Source organism: Arctopsyche grandis, chromosome 8 (assembly GCF_051622035.1).
Source record: "Arctopsyche grandis isolate Sample6627 chromosome 8, ASM5162203v2, whole genome shotgun sequence".
NCBI lineage: Eukaryota > Metazoa > Arthropoda > Insecta > Trichoptera > Hydropsychidae > Arctopsyche > Arctopsyche grandis.
In genome coordinates this window covers 26,292,117-26,309,838 of record NC_135362.1, presented here as the reverse complement: position 1 = coordinate 26,309,838, position 17,722 = coordinate 26,292,117, and the positions used below count along the sequence as shown (strand labels likewise).

The 17,722-nt window shown below is 33.3% G+C and overlaps 1 protein-coding gene across 1 annotated transcript in view; it reads left to right on the top strand.

The window, feature by feature from the left end:
- LOC143915912 (band 4.1-like protein 4A) overlaps positions 1 to 17,722 on the top strand; it is a 162,456-nt gene that overhangs the window by 76,747 nt on the left and 67,987 nt on the right. The window contains exon 4 of the mRNA XM_077436733.1: positions 3,680 to 3,777. Coding sequence (XP_077292859.1) covers positions 3,680 to 3,777 — 98 coding nt within the window. The remainder of the gene's footprint in view (positions 1 to 3,679; positions 3,778 to 17,722) is intronic.

Sequence of the window (17,722 nt, the reverse complement as noted above, 5' to 3'; positions counted from 1 at the left end):
CCAGTATTTTGTGAAAGTACATATGTCCTTTTTTTAATATTTGATCGATTAAGAATCTATGTATTGTCACGTTGTGAGGACTATCTCAATGTTCACAATATATGAAATCTGTATATATTCATTTTTCTCGTAAAGAAATATCAACATAAGAAATACACTTTTCAAGGTAACTTTTGATTGAATTTTAATGGGAAAAAATTAATTCTACATACATACATTAATATGAATGTTCATATAAAAAGGAGCACTTACATACATATGTATATTTGCAATACCTAAATTGCAAAAATACGTCAGCTAATGGATTTTTATTGTGTGCCGATTTTACCATGACGTTTCATGGTTGATAGGAAAACTTCTAATTGCTGACTTCAAAACTGTTTTTGACTATGAAAATTGGGAAAATGGTTTAATCTTTAAAATATTTTTATTTCAAAAACCTTTCCAAAAGATATTCTTGATCATTGGTGTTAAATTGAATGTTCCAAACAGCCTAAAAAAGTAAAAAAAAAAAAACATGAAAACTATCCGTCCAACAATATGTACATTTGAACCTATGATATGTACATATGAACGTATGTAATTTGAATGTGAAATAAAATTTTCCCTTGGCAATCCCTATGTTCACAACGGGACATATAATATTTGAATATATCGAAGGTTTTTCAATACCACACGCTTATTTCCCTTGCGGTAGGACCACATCAATGTTACATTAGCCCCCCCCTACGTGCGTACCCGTCCCACAAGTTTAAAGATTTGAATACATTACGGCCGAAAGGTCGCATCGACAGACTCCTTATCTGATATCACCTGAGTGTTTGTCGATATTTGATATTCGCATGCGAACCGTAGGGTTTTATCTGGCTTGTTGTGACGGAAACCGGGAGTTGCGTCCCGCGGATAACCGGTTAACCGAACCGTGCCGAAAGTCTATTATATTTCATCTCCCGGTCTATCTCCAACATGTGCTCTCAACCTTTTTACAAGGTTTTTCTATGTTGCACTTCGCTTATTTAAGCTCTAGCTTCCTCTTGTTGCGACAAATGTGGATATTTATGTATGTCTATCATATCACTGATTTCAATCTTGCGTATTCTATCGATTTTTTTTAATTTACTCGTTTTATACATGTATATTTTATAGTGAAATTATAACAGCAGTGAAATCATATCCAATTACATTTTCATTGGCCCCTATTAGTGAAATTGTAATTTTTGACTGTAGGATGATAGTGCGTTGCCGATGCGAATCGCGCCACCCCACGTCACAACCCCGCTCCTCTCCATCCCCACTCCGATGTCTAACTCGCGCTCACACGCCCTTCCCCGCAACCCCGCGCCTGTCCATTCCCACTCTCCTCAGGGTCCACTGTTTCGATTTGGCCTTTTTTGATGCTGCATGTGTGGAACTGGATGCGGAAGCAACCCATAATATTTTGTGGGAGCAAAAATCATAATATCTTAGCAGCCAACACTTATTTATTTAAGGATATGTTATGTTAGGGTTGGTTTTATTTATTAAAGGTTAGGTTAAGTTAGAGCTGGTTTTATTTATTTAAGATTAGGTTTTTCGGAGTTGGTAGTACGTTTTAATTCGAATTCGTAGTTTGTAATTCGAATTACGAATTCACTGACATTAAGAAATGAATTTGTAATTCTATTGTTATATTTCCGTACTCACTGCTTGAGTCAGTAAAATTAGAATCTTACAAATGAAAATTTAGTTTCACTGACATAAAAAGTTTCACTGCAACATATGTACATACATATATAAAAAAAGATCATTATTTTGTGCTTATAAAAATAGCTCCCAAAATATTGTTTTTTGGGATGAAATGTTATGCATCTTTTTTGGGAAATATCATAATATATGCTTTTGCAATTTTTTGTGTTTATGTGTGTGTTGTCTGCTTTTCTGTTTTATCTCCTGATAGTGTCTCATTCGAAGAAAGGAAAGTTTGAAGCACAAAACGTTCCGGTGTGAAAATATTTACCGTAATATCTTCCATTGTGTGTTTTTATGCTCTAGACTTGTATAAGGACTTCTTTGATGTTTTATAGAAGTTTTTAATATAACATTCAATATTGAAATAAATTTTCTCTGAATGCAAATTACAGCTTGTTTTCTCCATTGAATTTTATCCCGCCCTCGTAAGTTGAGCTTTAGATAGTGGAAGGTAAAATTTCGCAGTACAAGTCTCGAAATTTTAGTATACGTTATTTGATACTTTCATAATTTCATTTAATGATTGAAGCTCTTTAAGCTCTCTAATACTATATAACTACGTAACTTGTAAAGCTCTTCTTTCGTTATAATTTTCACTAGTTAATTAATACGGTGTGCTCAAAATTTTCCATTATTATTTATGTTAAGAGTATAATTAAGTGCGTAGCATTGCTTTGTATTTTCTGAATAAGATAATTTTCTAGACTTACATAAGTAGCTTTGTATTATATTACGTCTAACATGAAACAAACAGCTAAATTTAATAATATTGGATTATTGTTTTATGTGATGGTTCTTACTAACGACTGTTAATTTTCAAATTAATAATATTCAATGTTTGAGAGTATATTTATTTGCTTAATTTCTATTTTAGGTATTTTGTATAAGTGGTATATATATGTATATATTTATGAGGGTATAAAAAAACATCTGAACCTAAAACAGATGTGATATTTTATTTTCTTCGAAATACGTGAAAAATAAACCTCCGACATTTATATTCAAGTCGTAAAAGGCTGTTTATTTCATCTCTAGAATGTTCTACATCTAATGTAATGAAATTAAATAGTGTTCCCTTTACAATTATATTGTTGCGTAGGGGTGGGTAGGTTCAGGATCCAAATGAAAGGCCTATGTCACTTCACAGAATTTATACAACGATTCAGGAGGTCCACACGTTACCACCGCTCACTCCTGAATAGTCGGATCTACCATGCGTACCTCCTTATATAGGACAAGTTGCACAGCATAGCTTCCCCGATCCATTAATGTCTATTGTCTAAGCACGTAGTCTACCCTGGCGCGTCGCACCCACTCGCCCGGGTTTATAAAAACTCCAGCGTATCCTTTGTTCGGGCACTTACTGAGTCCCGTTAGCCTAATCCGGGGGTCTCTATTGTTCACCCACGAATGCACTTAGACAGTGGATTCTCTCTCTCTCTCTCATGTTACAATATTTATATTATAAAGACCAAAAGATGTGCAATTTTTTTTTTTTAACAAAATGAAAATTTTATGAAAGCACTTATCTCAAACATAAAGCACTTTTCTCAAAATAAATATGTATTTTTATAAATTTTAAATCAGATTGATGAAAAATTATTTCATGTTTAATTAAGAAAGAATTTAAATTGATTCTAATGTTGGCTAAAAATAACTTACATTCTTTTTCTCTGATTTTTTCACGTAATTAGTATGTTTTAATTTCAAAATACATTTCAAAATAAAATACATGGGGATAATACTTTATTAACGCTTATGTCGGGACACCCATTTCATAGCCCATCTGTGTATGCACTTATTTTATCATATTAGAACTTATGTATGTAATGGATCTGAATTGTCATATTTAAATGTGTTTAAAAAAACTATTCTATGAACAAAAAAGCTGAAGTATTCAGTATTTTTGTTTTTTATATAAAATCTAATTAATGTTTTATTTTCTTTCTAGATATCAAGTTTTCCTCCAGGTGCGACAAGACGTGGTACGCGGACGACTTCCGGTCCCACCAGATCTTGCACCCCAACTGGCCGCCTACGTACTTCAATGTAAGTTTTTATCTATTATATACATATATGTACATACATAAAGATATTAAAAAAAAAACAGGTAACATATTATCAAAAAATAAAAACATAAATATCATACATAAAAATAATTATTTTTTTAAATATGAACCGAAATATACATATACAATATGTTTTTAGCTTTTCGTGAGAGGCTTACGCCATTTAAGCTCGCGTTTTGTTTTGAGACAAAATTTAAAGACCTTTTTAAATTCAGCGGCTTTCAAGCACTTGATCGTTTTAATAGTCGTCGTCGGTTGTTGGCGTCGAATCGCTTTCAGTTGCGGACGATTTCGACTGAAACCCTCGAGATTCTTGACCCTTGTTAGTTTGAATAGTTGAAACACGTAATTGAAACTAAAATAATTCAATTTAAACTTGAACGGCTTGCATAGTATTACATAGTATCTATGTACATATACATATTTTAATGTACATATATGTGTGTGTGCATATTGAACGTTCGCAAACACTATCGCTTACTTTTGTATGTACTTGGAGGAATTGTATCATTAATGTTTCAATTGGATGTCAATTTCAGTCAAATTAAGTTAGCTGTAATAAAAATTAAAAGTATTTTTCGCTATGCGTCTACATATAATTAACTGTGCAGAATTTGTTCAGTTATTTTATGTAAATTATATCGACGTTTCTTTCAAATTTGAAATGGTTTTTTGATGAATTCGCACACTATTTTAATATTTTTTTTCAGTTTCCTCTGAAAAATACTATAATTTCTTTCAGTGATTTAAAAACTTAATTTAGTATGTATGTATATAATACGTTTGCCGCTTTTATTTCATTTTATTTTAAGTTTAAATTTGGACCATTGTGGCATGACAAGAGTTCCGAATGCGCCACGCCACAATGGTCGAAAAATACAGAGAATGAGAAAAGTAAAAATATATACATATGTATATATGTATATGTATATATAAACACAAAAAAAACATCTCTACATTATTATGAAAAAACAATAGTATTATAATTATAGCAGAAAAAATAAAAGCATTAAAAAATAAAATACAAAGTAGGGAATGTCTTGCATGTATGTATAGCCAGCACCAATATATATATATATATATATATATACATATACATGTAAGAACCAGCCGCAAATACAAAACATCCCTGTGAGACCCAAATGGAAGAGAAAATATCGAAATTCCACTCATACATCACATTCTATTATGAAAATAACGATGAGCGCAGGCTACCAGAAAATATTACTTTCATGCTCGGTAGCAACGATTTCATTGGGGAATCGGATAGCTCTTGGAATATGAGCCATTCGATAAAGAACAGTGCGAGCATCAAATGATGATGTCTACCACGCACATAATTATTAGGGACATAAAGTCCCAACTGTTACAGCAACGACAGGCATGACGTATTACCATGTAGAAGCTGAAGAACAAAACGAATTAATAAGAAGTTCAAGGGAATCATACCCAAGCATGCCTAAAAGGAAAGGCGTAGGGTGGAGATATGGGCAATACCCGTACTCTTTCCTATATACATAGCAAACGAATAAATGCTTTTTGCACTTTCTCAATCATTATAGAGTAATTTGCTTCATGCGGATTCCACACAGTCGTATTATACTCTTATTATTTATATACATATATACATATTCAGAAAGGACTATTATTTGATAAACATAATTGTGCTATTTGCAATCTTACTCTAAGCGGTTTATATATGTAAGATTACTGGTCGTTTATAAATTGTCTGCTAATATTATATTTTCGCAAGTACAAACTGTTGCTGTCGCCTAAACTCGCCCCCCTCCCCCCATTCCGCTTCCATTTCATACCTACGTATAGTACTTACATCAAAAGCTCACGTCTCGCGAGCTTCCCTTTCTCGTCTTTGATAGATAGATGTTTGCCGGCGGAATCCTCGGGGAGAGAGAGACGAGCCGAGACGATAGCTGCTTATAAAAATGTATCGATAGGTCGGTTAGGGCATTTGTCATCTCGCGTTTTCGCTATTTTTGTGCGACTTGACGCTTCGACCGGAGATGACGGAAGCAAGGAGGATGGGGGGGGGAGGAAGCGAGGAAATGGGTGGGGGAGACGAGTACTCGGAAAACGGGGGGGGGGTGAAAACCCTTTGAGCCGGCAACAATAGGGGAAAATTCATCGCCGTTGTTATCTTAAGCCTTCACTTTTGTGAAGAGACTCGAGCTTATCTCGCCGGCAACACTGGCTTTAGGGGAGGTCATGTGTGCACTTCAACATCACACTGCATACATTTTAATATTATGTAAGAACACAATTGTATTGCAGAGCAACAGGGACGAATTGATGATACGCTACTTGTATATAAAAGACCTACCTAAATCAGAATCGTATATTTTATTGTTGAAAATAAATAGAAATAATTATAACTATTAATAAAACCTGCTTTTTAATATTATATTTTTAAATAACAAATATCAATAATTTATTTAGATGCTATAGGTCTACATATAAGGGTCTTCGTGACGAGACAGAATGTTAAATTACAGAAAACACAAATATAGGAAGCCAAAGATCGAAAATCAAAAGATCTTAAGTCGAAAGATCAAAAAAAAGATTTGTAAAAAGCTTACAAAGCTAAGATTTGTCTCGGTGTCTCGCTACAAAGAGTGCCACTATATAAATTTCGAACGCATCATAAAACACTCATCATCATCACTTTGCACAGTGTATTGTCGTTTTACATACTACATATTGTATCTACTTATGCGAGTTAATCGATGATTCGCAAGTTCGCCTTGCGCATCGGAAAAGGTTAACGATTGATAATGACCGGTTGCGAGGATCCTCGTTATATCGTGTTTAACGACGCAATTTCAACGGTGTGAAATTGTCATTGTGGGTATGCCGCTTTAATCACGGATAATTGTTGTTTATATTTAATGCGCCAAAGGAGTCGATGTTCGATGGTCGACGAACGGTGCATCCGATGCACTTTTGTGCGAACTGCAATCGCGCTGAACAGTTTCTATTATTCGCAGTATGTGTTGGTGTGTTTGTGTCACTTTTTCCTTTGTTAGTTTGTTCTATGGAACGGTCTGAATTCAATTACACGTTCGTCGTATAACGGAATAGTGTCGTAAAGTGGCACTCTTTGCCGTTGGATCGGTCCACACGTCGCGGATTAACGGCGTTAAGTTATTGGGAAATTCGGAAAGTTTCGTTTCAACTTTGAGAGCTTTTACGCGGATATTGATTTTGCCGACTTTTATGTTGTTGTTTCGATTTTTGTTGTTTTGTTTTGGTCATCTTGTTGTCACGTTTTTACAAGCCTCTTCTATATTTCACTTCGCTAACGATTCAGTATCTACATATGTACATATGTATTCCTACAGTCTTCCGTTCGTTTTCAAACAAACGGTTTGGGCAGCGATTGAAATTTAAATCGATTCTCGACAAATTTTGGACATCTTGACGTTTAGTGGTCACTAACCTTATATGTTTGACTTTTCGTCACGCACTTGTCTTGTTAGATTTTAATTGCTTTAACTCCTATAACGTTTTCTTTTTCACACTATATCTTTTAAAATTTGCATTATAGGTTCCCATTATCTCTCATATACATTTTTACTTCACTCATGGGTTATATAATGAATGTTAAAATGTTTTTATTGTTGATTTTTTCAAATACTATACATACATATGTACCTATGTATATTGTTTTATATTTGGCACTACTTATTTATCACTAATGAGATTTAGCATTTTTGAATATTTTAAAAGTAAACTTTACATATGTACATATTACTATTATATTTATTAAAATTAATATTATTTACATATCAGTATAAAATTGAATTTATTTTTTTTAGCATTGAATAAAACACGTGTCACAAATGTAAAAAAAAAAAATTCGTACGAATTTTCATTTATCTTTGTCACAACAAATTTATATCTTTATGTGTATATTAAATTTTTTTTATTATAATATAATATGAAAAAGTACATTTTTCGCTTTGTGCCTAAAACATTGAATACAAAAATTGCAATAAATCTCTTTCGTTGTGTTTTACGAAATTTTATTATCATTTTCATTGGTTTTTTCTCTCGGGTAGGTAAATACATGTGTATGTTATTAAATTGTATATAAAGTATCTATTTGTATTAAATTCGATAAATTTCACGTACGTGAAATTACATGTGTTACATTCTTAAAACAGTAAATTAAGATAACGATTGCACACGCAATTTCTAACGCTTTCGCAACTACGATTGAGAAGAGTTTTATACAATGGATCTAATCCACCCAAGTATTCTTAGTGACATCAAAAATTGTTTGCTAATCCTTAAATTAGGTTGTTATTATGAAATACAAATAAGATTATTTCTCATGTGGATTAGATGTTTCTTAAGACTGCCTTTAAATGTCCATATGTATATACGTATGTATATAAACATATACATGTTGTCTAGTTTAATTCACATTTGATCCAAATCTCAAAACCGGAAACGGTTTTGCTTTTATTTGCTGAATACTACCAACAATCGACAGTGTCGTGCGTTTTCCGCGCCAGATTTCGTCAACTTTCGAAAGCGCTCTGCGAGACGATGATCAATCATACACAAATCGCAGATACGTAGATATTACATTGTGGATCGGGGAGTCGAAAACCTTTCTCAATTCGGTCGACGGATTAATTGAAAGTCGAGGAGAATCCGAGAGAGGGAATGGGAAAAAAACCGCGGCGATAGTTAACGGGACATAATTGGCATATTGAATTTATTTTTGCGATCGGGAAGTCGTTAAAGATAAATCAGTCGACGTCGCGTTATGTACAGGGGGGCGGCCGATAATAACGTCCCAGACGTAATAGTTGCCGATTTGACGGTAATAAATAGCCGCGGATCTAATAGTAACAAATGGCCGACTAGGTGATAAATAAAACAAAATGGGCGAAACGGCGTGGGACGAACGGGCCTGGCCTCTAATGTTATTATACCTTATGTATGTATGGATGGATTTTACTTTAAGCTGGACCGACTCTCGTGTCGGTTCTCGGTCGTGGGATGAGCATCGTCTCGTCGCGGGAAAACCTCAAAGATGAAAATGGAAGAGGGGAACAAAAAATAAATGACAATAAAACATGCCGTAACTTTCTATGATGTACCTACACATGTATGAACGTATCGTAAATCGGACAGAACGAACGGAACTGTTCGAGAACAAATCGATTTTGATTGTGTGTTTTGCTTTTATCGGATGTACGATATATTTTTTTTATAAAATTCAGTAATCCGATGTAGGATGTTCGATAAATTCAAGTATGTATAGGTAGGTATATTATGTCTATTTCCGTTTCCATTGGATCCATCTTGTTGAAGCGTGTGGAATCTATGGTCGATTTGAGTATCACTTTTGATCCTCAACTCGCCTTTCACAACCACATCAAGACAGTCGCTGACGTTTCCTTTCGCCGACTTGGATTTGTCGTGTTATCCTCCAACCCTTTGTCTTCTCACTTGCTTTTCAACTCGCTTGAAAGAAGCAAGCTAGAGTATAGTGCGATTGTGTGGAATCCGCTTGAAGCAAATTACTCTCTAATGGTTGAGAAAGTCCAAAAAGCACTTCTTCATTTCGTATATAGGAAAGAGTATGGGTATTACCCATCATATATCTCTACCCTACTCCTTTCATTTTAGGCATGCTTGGGAATAATTCCCTTGAACTTCGGAGGAACTTCTCATTAATTCGTTTTGATCTTCAGCTTCTACGTGGTAATACGTCATGCCCGTCGTTGCTGTAACAGTGCTAACAGACTTTTTGTCCCTAATAATTATGTGCGTGGTAGACATCATCATTTGTTGGTTGTACCATCTGCTCGCACAGTTCTACAGTGAGCGACAAAAATAGGTACGCACATAGATTTCGGACAAACAGCGCGAAACAAACCTCTCTACCTGCCGTAAACAATGAGACCCCAACCTTTTTTTTTTTTTACACAACTCTATGTACCGTTGGTTCAAAGATTTACAAAGCTGATGGTCAATTCCCTATTTAGTTTCGCGTTAACTTTGGTTGCAATAGCATCGCATCGGAAAAATGTCGTCCGCACGCCAAATGTCGACCGATGAAAAAGCGGTAATTTTGGCTCTTACGAGAGAGCGAATCGCGTATCCAGAGATTGCTCGTCGGGTGGGGTTTAGTGAAGGTTCTGTGAGAAAATTCACCAAAAAATACAGTGATACAGGATTATTAACAAGGGCTCCAGGATCTGGAAGGAAGTCAAAATTGATGGAACGTGAAAATCGTGTCCTAAAACGTGCTGCTCTTCAAGATCAATTTATTACTGCTTCTAAAATCAGTGATGAGGTTTACACTTCAACATCCACAGCAGTACATACCCGTATGATCCAAAGGAAGCTGAATAAATTAGGGTTTAGAGCGATCAAATTCGCGAAAAAGCCACTTCTGGCGGTTTCAATGAAGAAAAAGCAGTTGAAATGGGCCAAGGACAAGAAGAATTGGATATCAGAGGACTGGTACAGGGTGGTTTTCTTAGATGAATCTAATTGGAATCTTATTGGATCAGATGGGAAGACCACAGTTCGCCGTAGAAGTGGAGTATGTTTTCACGCAAGTTGTGTTTCGCGACCGCGAAGCATTCTCCGTATGTCATGATATGGGGGTGCATTACAGGATATGGAATGGAGGCGCTAGAGTTCGTCCGAAGGTCCATGAATGCTATCCAATACGAAAACACGATACGGGAACGTGTTTTACCCACCATCGAAGCACTCACAGAATTCGTCGCTGAACCAATATTTCAGGACGAATCTGCACCTTGATATCGAGCTCGTTCTGTAAGTTATCAAACCGTTTTTCTATCTTTAATTTGTTTTTTTATGTGGTAAATATCATCGACTTGTTTTAGATAACCAATTATAAAGAAAGTTTGGGAATTAAATCCCTTACCTGGCCCGGGAACAGTCCAGACCTGAACATTATCGAAAATTTATGGGCGATTTTGAAGAGGAAAGTAAAAGCCTGCAATCCAAAAACGCTTCAAGAGCTGGAAAACATAATAACGGAGGCATGGGAAAAGGATATTTCCCCAGATGTTATAAAAAAATTGTTTTATTCTATGCCCAGAAGAATTGAGGCAGTAATCAAAGATAAAGGGGGAATTACTAAATATTAAGCTTTATTTTATTTATATATTATTGTTTTATGTATATATTATTAATAGGAAACATTTAAAAAATGTATACCGTGAAAACCGCTTTAAATTAAATTAAAAACTCCCGAAGAACTGCCAATACTTTTTTCCCAACTTTGTCCATTTCGTAAATAATTCCAATATCTCAATAAATACATCAATATAATTAATAATTTGTCTTGTTTTATTATCTTAATGATCCTAGTCATGATTTCAGAAACTTTTAAATGAAAAATATTGCGATATATACGAATAAAATGAAATTTTGCTACTGCGTACCTATTTTTGTCGCTCACTGTATATCGAATGGCTCATATTCTAAAAGTTATCTTCAATGAAATCGTTGCTGCCGAGCATGAATCTAATATTTTCCACCTTATTGAGCGAAGGTTATCATAGATTTTAACCTATTTGTCTGACAGCCTGCGCTCATCATTATTTTCATAATTTCATGTTTGGAATTTCGATATTCTCTCTTCCATTTGGACCTCTCAGGGACGTTTTGTATTTGCGGTTGGTTCTTATATATTGATGTTGGCTATAGGTACAAGACATTCCTTTCTTTGCATTTTATTATTTAATATTTTTACTTTTTTCGTTTTAATATTATTCGGACTCTGTTTATTCCCTCTAAGGATGTTTATTCGAATGATGTCATTTCGGTAAATGTTTTTGTTTCATGTAAAAGTTTTAAATTTTAATAGTTGTATTGGCATTTGCATGGCTTATAAAGTAATTAATGCCTATTCGTATAAATGCCATAATTACCTACTGCTATTACACGCTTGGTCTGTTTCGCAAGAAAAAATAAAGATAATAAAATTATAACAGAACATAATTCATTTGAAAAAACTTTTTCATTTGTTTGTCTCCATGTACCATTTTATGTAATTTATAAAAATCTATAATTTGGCTTAGATGTTATTTTATTTTGTTACATTTCTTCTTTATTTTTGTGCATTTCTACATCTCTTGTCTGTTGATTTTTCAATAAATAAATGATGCAAATATTATATATAAACAGGATGCACTTACATCTCTTGTTTATATATAATATTGCATTTACTATTTATCTTCATTGATTTCTTTGGCTTTCTTGCCAAACCAATCCAGCGCGTTATAAAAGGGCTGACTGTACATATACATATGTACATATATGTATGTACATAGATTTACGATAACAAATATTTTTTTAAATTGAAGGATATCCTCATAAAATGAAATAAATAATGGCATTGAGACAGTCAAATGTTCTTAACTTTTTATAAAGTTGTTGTAAAATAAAATTACAAATCTCTTAAAAGTTGTTTTTTTTAATGTACTCATTTATGAGTTTGCTTTCATTTATTCTTATGCTCAAATTTCGATTTCAATTAAATTTGCAATCAATTTTGTAATTAACCATCGACTGCATGCGAAATGTTCAATAGAAACTGAAATCGGCGTTGAATAACAACCGGCTTCCGGTCTTGCGATTTCCATTAAAATTTGACATACAACTTTTTTATAAACGCGTGGAAATTTTGTTCATTTCCAACGGTTACTTTTAAAAGTATTCGAGATACAAAATAAATTTTCCATACGATTTTCATTAAAATTAGTCTATCGCTTGCAAATTATCCTGTCAAGCTAACCGGATCGTTGAATAAGCTTTTCAAAAACCTCATTATAATTTGTATTGCATAACGTATGTATTAAATATGTAGATGCGAATATTGGGTACTATATCATTCGGTTGACCAACCACATAGGTTTTAATTATATTAGATGTCAACGGCTCACAATCTATGACTCGAAACATAGTCCTACTCGTATTCGACAACTTATACAATGCGATTAAATTTAATTTAAAAATATACATGCACATACATTTTAACACTTTCACAGCATCGTTTGACATTATTGAAAATGTACGACTTCATTTCGTCGATAAACAATCATTAAGTGTAGGTAGATGCACGTTTATTGAAACGAAAAATACGATTATACTCAAAACGTTTCGACAGACCCACGCCGTACCAGCGGGAGATCGAACTGGCAACTTTTATGCCTCTAAATAATTTCGAAATTTTGCAATTACCACGGTAAGGTCACAAACAATACTGTCAATCAATCAAACCGTTCGAAATATTTTGATTGTATTAATGATTTATTTACGTATACAACGTACGTAGGTGTGACGAATACACTGACTGTCTTCTGTTGGCTGAAATTTAATGCATAATGTTGATTGTTCGTGTGTGTCCGAAGTGGTTTAATCTTGGTCGGCAAGTCGGCTAGTTTCGTGAAGTTATAGAACAATGGCTCGGTAAATAAATAAAGCGGTAAAAGGTAATCCCGATACTGGGTAAGGGTTGTGTGGCACCCCCGGCGTTTGCATTGTTTCCACGAAAAAGGTAACAATTGTACGTTTACACCCCCTCCAACCCTTATTCGTCTCCATTCTCATCCTCCTCCTCCTCCTCCTCCTACCCTCTGTTGGCTAAGAATGGATATAATCCCCACACATTCGCGGAAACCTATAAAGGAAATTATCTGGGACCTTAGGCTGACGCCCAATTTATTTATTAAACGCAGGGTGAATACGCACGTCTCGTTTATAAAATTTATTCCTTAACAATGTGCTCGCTGTTTATGTATTATATGTTTATTATTATAGATATGTATGTATATGTTAAATTATTTAGTATTATTAAATTATAATCTAATTGTATGGGCGATAGAATGTTGCAAAATTGAACTTATTATGAAAATTTTGTATGTTATGATACCATATTCGGTGATTCTAAACTGTTTTAAAGCGAAAAAACGGTATTTTTTATACGTAGGTACATAATAGGTTTATAAAGTGATGCTTCCTGTTGTATAAAGTAGATTTCATTTATTTTACTTCAAAAGAATTCGGCTTACAAAAAATAAAGTAAAAATTTCATCACCAATGGAAAAAAATGTACTCATTTTTTATTATATTTAAAATTATTTTTTCTCCTGCAAATAGAGTGCCTCTCTTATGTTTATTATGTATTTAATATAATTTTTAGTTAAATTAAATTGTATTTCATTTTATCGTGTATAAAAAGCGGCTTACAGTTCTGCAAAATACCCTTAAATATATTAGTCGTTTTTTCATGCTAAATTATTAACAAAATTTGATATATGAAGTAATGTATGAAATTTTGAAATATGTGAAACGGTATTTTATGTTTTTGACCTTTTTCAGATGAATAAATTTAATTTTGAAATTGGAGAATTGCTTGGAAAATTCGGAGAAAATGTTTGCGTATCTACAAAATATTATATTATATTTTTATCTTATATAATATGTACATATTAATATGTGTAATAACAACGTAGATTGTGCTATAAAAAGTATTCGGAAGTTATTTTATATTATTTGAATTTTCCCAAATAAATAAATAAATTATAATATAGGGAACCAATGATATAATGGGGAAAAGCTAAAAAATGTATAGATATAGATATGTAGATACAAGGAAGAAATTTTCGGTTATTGTTTGCATCTTTAGCGATTGAGCAGTCATTTCTACATTGAAGGGGCTTTGATTTAAAATTTATGTTTAGAATTGTGTAAAAAAGGCAATAATAATTCTTCTTCTTTTTACAAGCATCATAAAATATTGATACATATTTATCGATATATCAAACCATTCTGAAAATGAGTCGTGTGAAGGCTCCAGAAACAATTGAACAGATCAAAGTCCTGTCGAGCCAATTAATAACACAATCGTGAAAAATTTGAAACACACACTCATTCACTCTATTGAAGTTTGAGCGCGCACATGTGCGCAATAGAAGATGTTAAATTACCGCAATGCATCATGCGATGTAAAAAAGAGCAGAAAATAATCTTTAATGGAAACCACGAGTGGTTTATTTAACCTTTTGCTCCGCAAAATGAGCACAGTGCACATACATATGTACAATTGCGCAATTTTAATTGTGTCGGCGCAATAATTAATAGGCCGCGACTCGTTGAAGTTGAACTTTATCAAAACGCGGAACTAATTAGCTGCGAAGCTCTATCTATGCGGTTTGGATATTTTTCAGCTACATACATAGATATTAGTATTATAACAAATTTAACCATAGCTAAATTAACTCGATAGGGTGATGTCATCGTGTACTGGGGTATCTATGTATGTATGTATCTTAGTTGTAATCCATGTATGCTTAAGATATTGCTGTTTTTTTTATCTTAAAAGCTTCTTGATCGTAATGTGCTTTTTTTGTTAACTCAAAATATTCTGATTATGACTTAGATTATGGTCTACAAATGCATATATGAAGTATTCATTATTTTCATTCACATCCATTCGCCATCCACCGCTGTATAAACTCCTCTCCAACATGCTTCCATTCGTCTCTGTTTTGAGCAACTCTCATCACACATTTTGTCGATTTTACTTACTCATCTTCTCTGTGCCCTTCCTTGCACCCTTTTACATTCTCTCAGGTGCCGTTTGATAACTTATTTCGTCCATATATGTATAGTGCATTCTTCTAGCTACGTGACCTGCCCATTGATCACCATTACAACAACCACTATAATTCTATCTTCTATAATTCTATACTTCATACTTCTAACCCACGTATTCCGTTTTCTTTCGCTCCTGGTTATGCCAAACATACAGCGTTCTATACTTCTTTGAGTGCACTAGAACGTATGCAGTATTCTGGTTTTCAATGCCCAAGTTTCGCATTTTTACGTAATCACTGGCAAGACTAATTGATTGAAGATCTTTTCTTCAGGCACTCCATCATAATTTCATACATTTAGTTATTTGCTCTTCTTTATTTCTGGACATGTCAATAATTTGACCTAGATATATGTGTATGTATGTATATAATTTATCATGAGAAAATTCGACATTGAGATTTTGACTGATGTTTAATCAGAACCGATCTTAAACAAGGTGTAAGTGTTTTTTTTTAATATGACTCAAATAATTTCAAATTTAAGTAAAACTGATATTCAATTAATTCTTAAAATATTCATACATATATCAGTTTGTGTGTTATCCAACTAATAAACACAACCTACTATAGTACTTGTAATAGTCAACAACGTAATATCTTAAGTTGTGAACTTCCTTCTATTTAATTTCAATTTACCTCTATATCTATAAAATAATTATTGCTAGTGATATTAATGCATGTACATAGCTGTCTTCGGTATGCATTCAAATGTATAAAATTGCTATAATCTTTCAATCCTTTTGAAATGGCTGCATTTATTCAAAACGTTATGGTTGCGTATTCCTATAATAACCTAAGAACGTATGCACGCCTTCTGGAATAAAGCAATGAAAATCATATTACATACGCCATCAATAGAAAAACCCACTGTATTAAACTGATTCAATAATGATGCCTCGGTATATTATAGTATAGTACAGAGATCTAATCATTCAAAGCGTGTGTTGATTTTAAATTGTCAAAGCATGCTCAATGCATGCTCATGTGGTTTATGTAGTTTTGAAAAGGGTTATAGATTCCTGACCCGAACGCGTGCACGGTCTGGTTCAGATTTAAGGTAAATCCTCGAGCTTTCAGCTTCCAGATCCTCTGGTGGTTGGCGTACCGTTAAACACTGTTATTACCGGCTATCAGTGTTAAATGCATTGCCATAATCGCCGGCACACAGCCACCATTAATGGCTTCGGCTGCCGAATGAGATACGATCATTCGCACACACATAGTACACCCATTTACTGTGTAAAATATACGTATGTGTGTATGTATACCTTCCCAGAACTCCAGTGGTGAATGCGTTCGTTTGTGTATTCAAATGTTTGGGAATCGCCGTGTATGTATGTATGTATGTATATGTTACAGTAAGAGTGCAAAGCTCGAATCAGTATACACTGATTAGTAAGTGTGGTTCTAGGACGCTTACCCCCTGGACACATACCCCCGGTCAAAAGCCCCGTGGACAAAAATATTTTAAGTCAAGTCAAGGATAAAAATATTTTATAAAAAATGACAGTATCTTTAATAATTAAGATATATAAAAAAAACTCAAGTAAAAAAAAATAAATGTATATAAAAAACTTTAGTAAAAAAACTATATTAAAAAAAAGTCAAGTAAAATATATGTATATAAACAAATAATGTACTAAAATATAATAAATAATTAAATAAATATATAATAAATTAAATACAATTAATTAATAAAAAGTCAATTTAAACAATATTTCAACAACAAATGTACAAATGTGTGGGATTAAAATTTCAATCAAAATGATTTCAATGATTGGGGTTTCAATCAAAAAGATTTCAATGATTGGGGTTTCAATCAAAATTATGATCCCGGCTTAAACTAATGTAATTAAATATATTACTAAGAGGTATGGGCCGCCTTGATATGTATGTGATGATCTAAAATGATCAGATCAGAGTGATCGGAGTTTGCCATTTTTTTTCTGATTTTAATTGAAACGATTCCTTCACACTTGACTTTCCCTCCCAATTTATCTCGCAAAATCTTGAGTTATTATGTTATATCTCAAGGTTCGCCGGGTTTCTCTCCATAGATGTCTCTGTGGATGATTGATGTATAAAAATTCGTATTATTCTATAAATGTTTGTTGATCGTATTGTATACGATGTTTGAAATGAACTCTGCTATGTTTGACCATAGATTTCATGTATAATTTCGAATTATGTATATAATTTGGTGTGTTTCTTTATTTATATATGTAGTATAATCGTCGCATTTGAGCGATC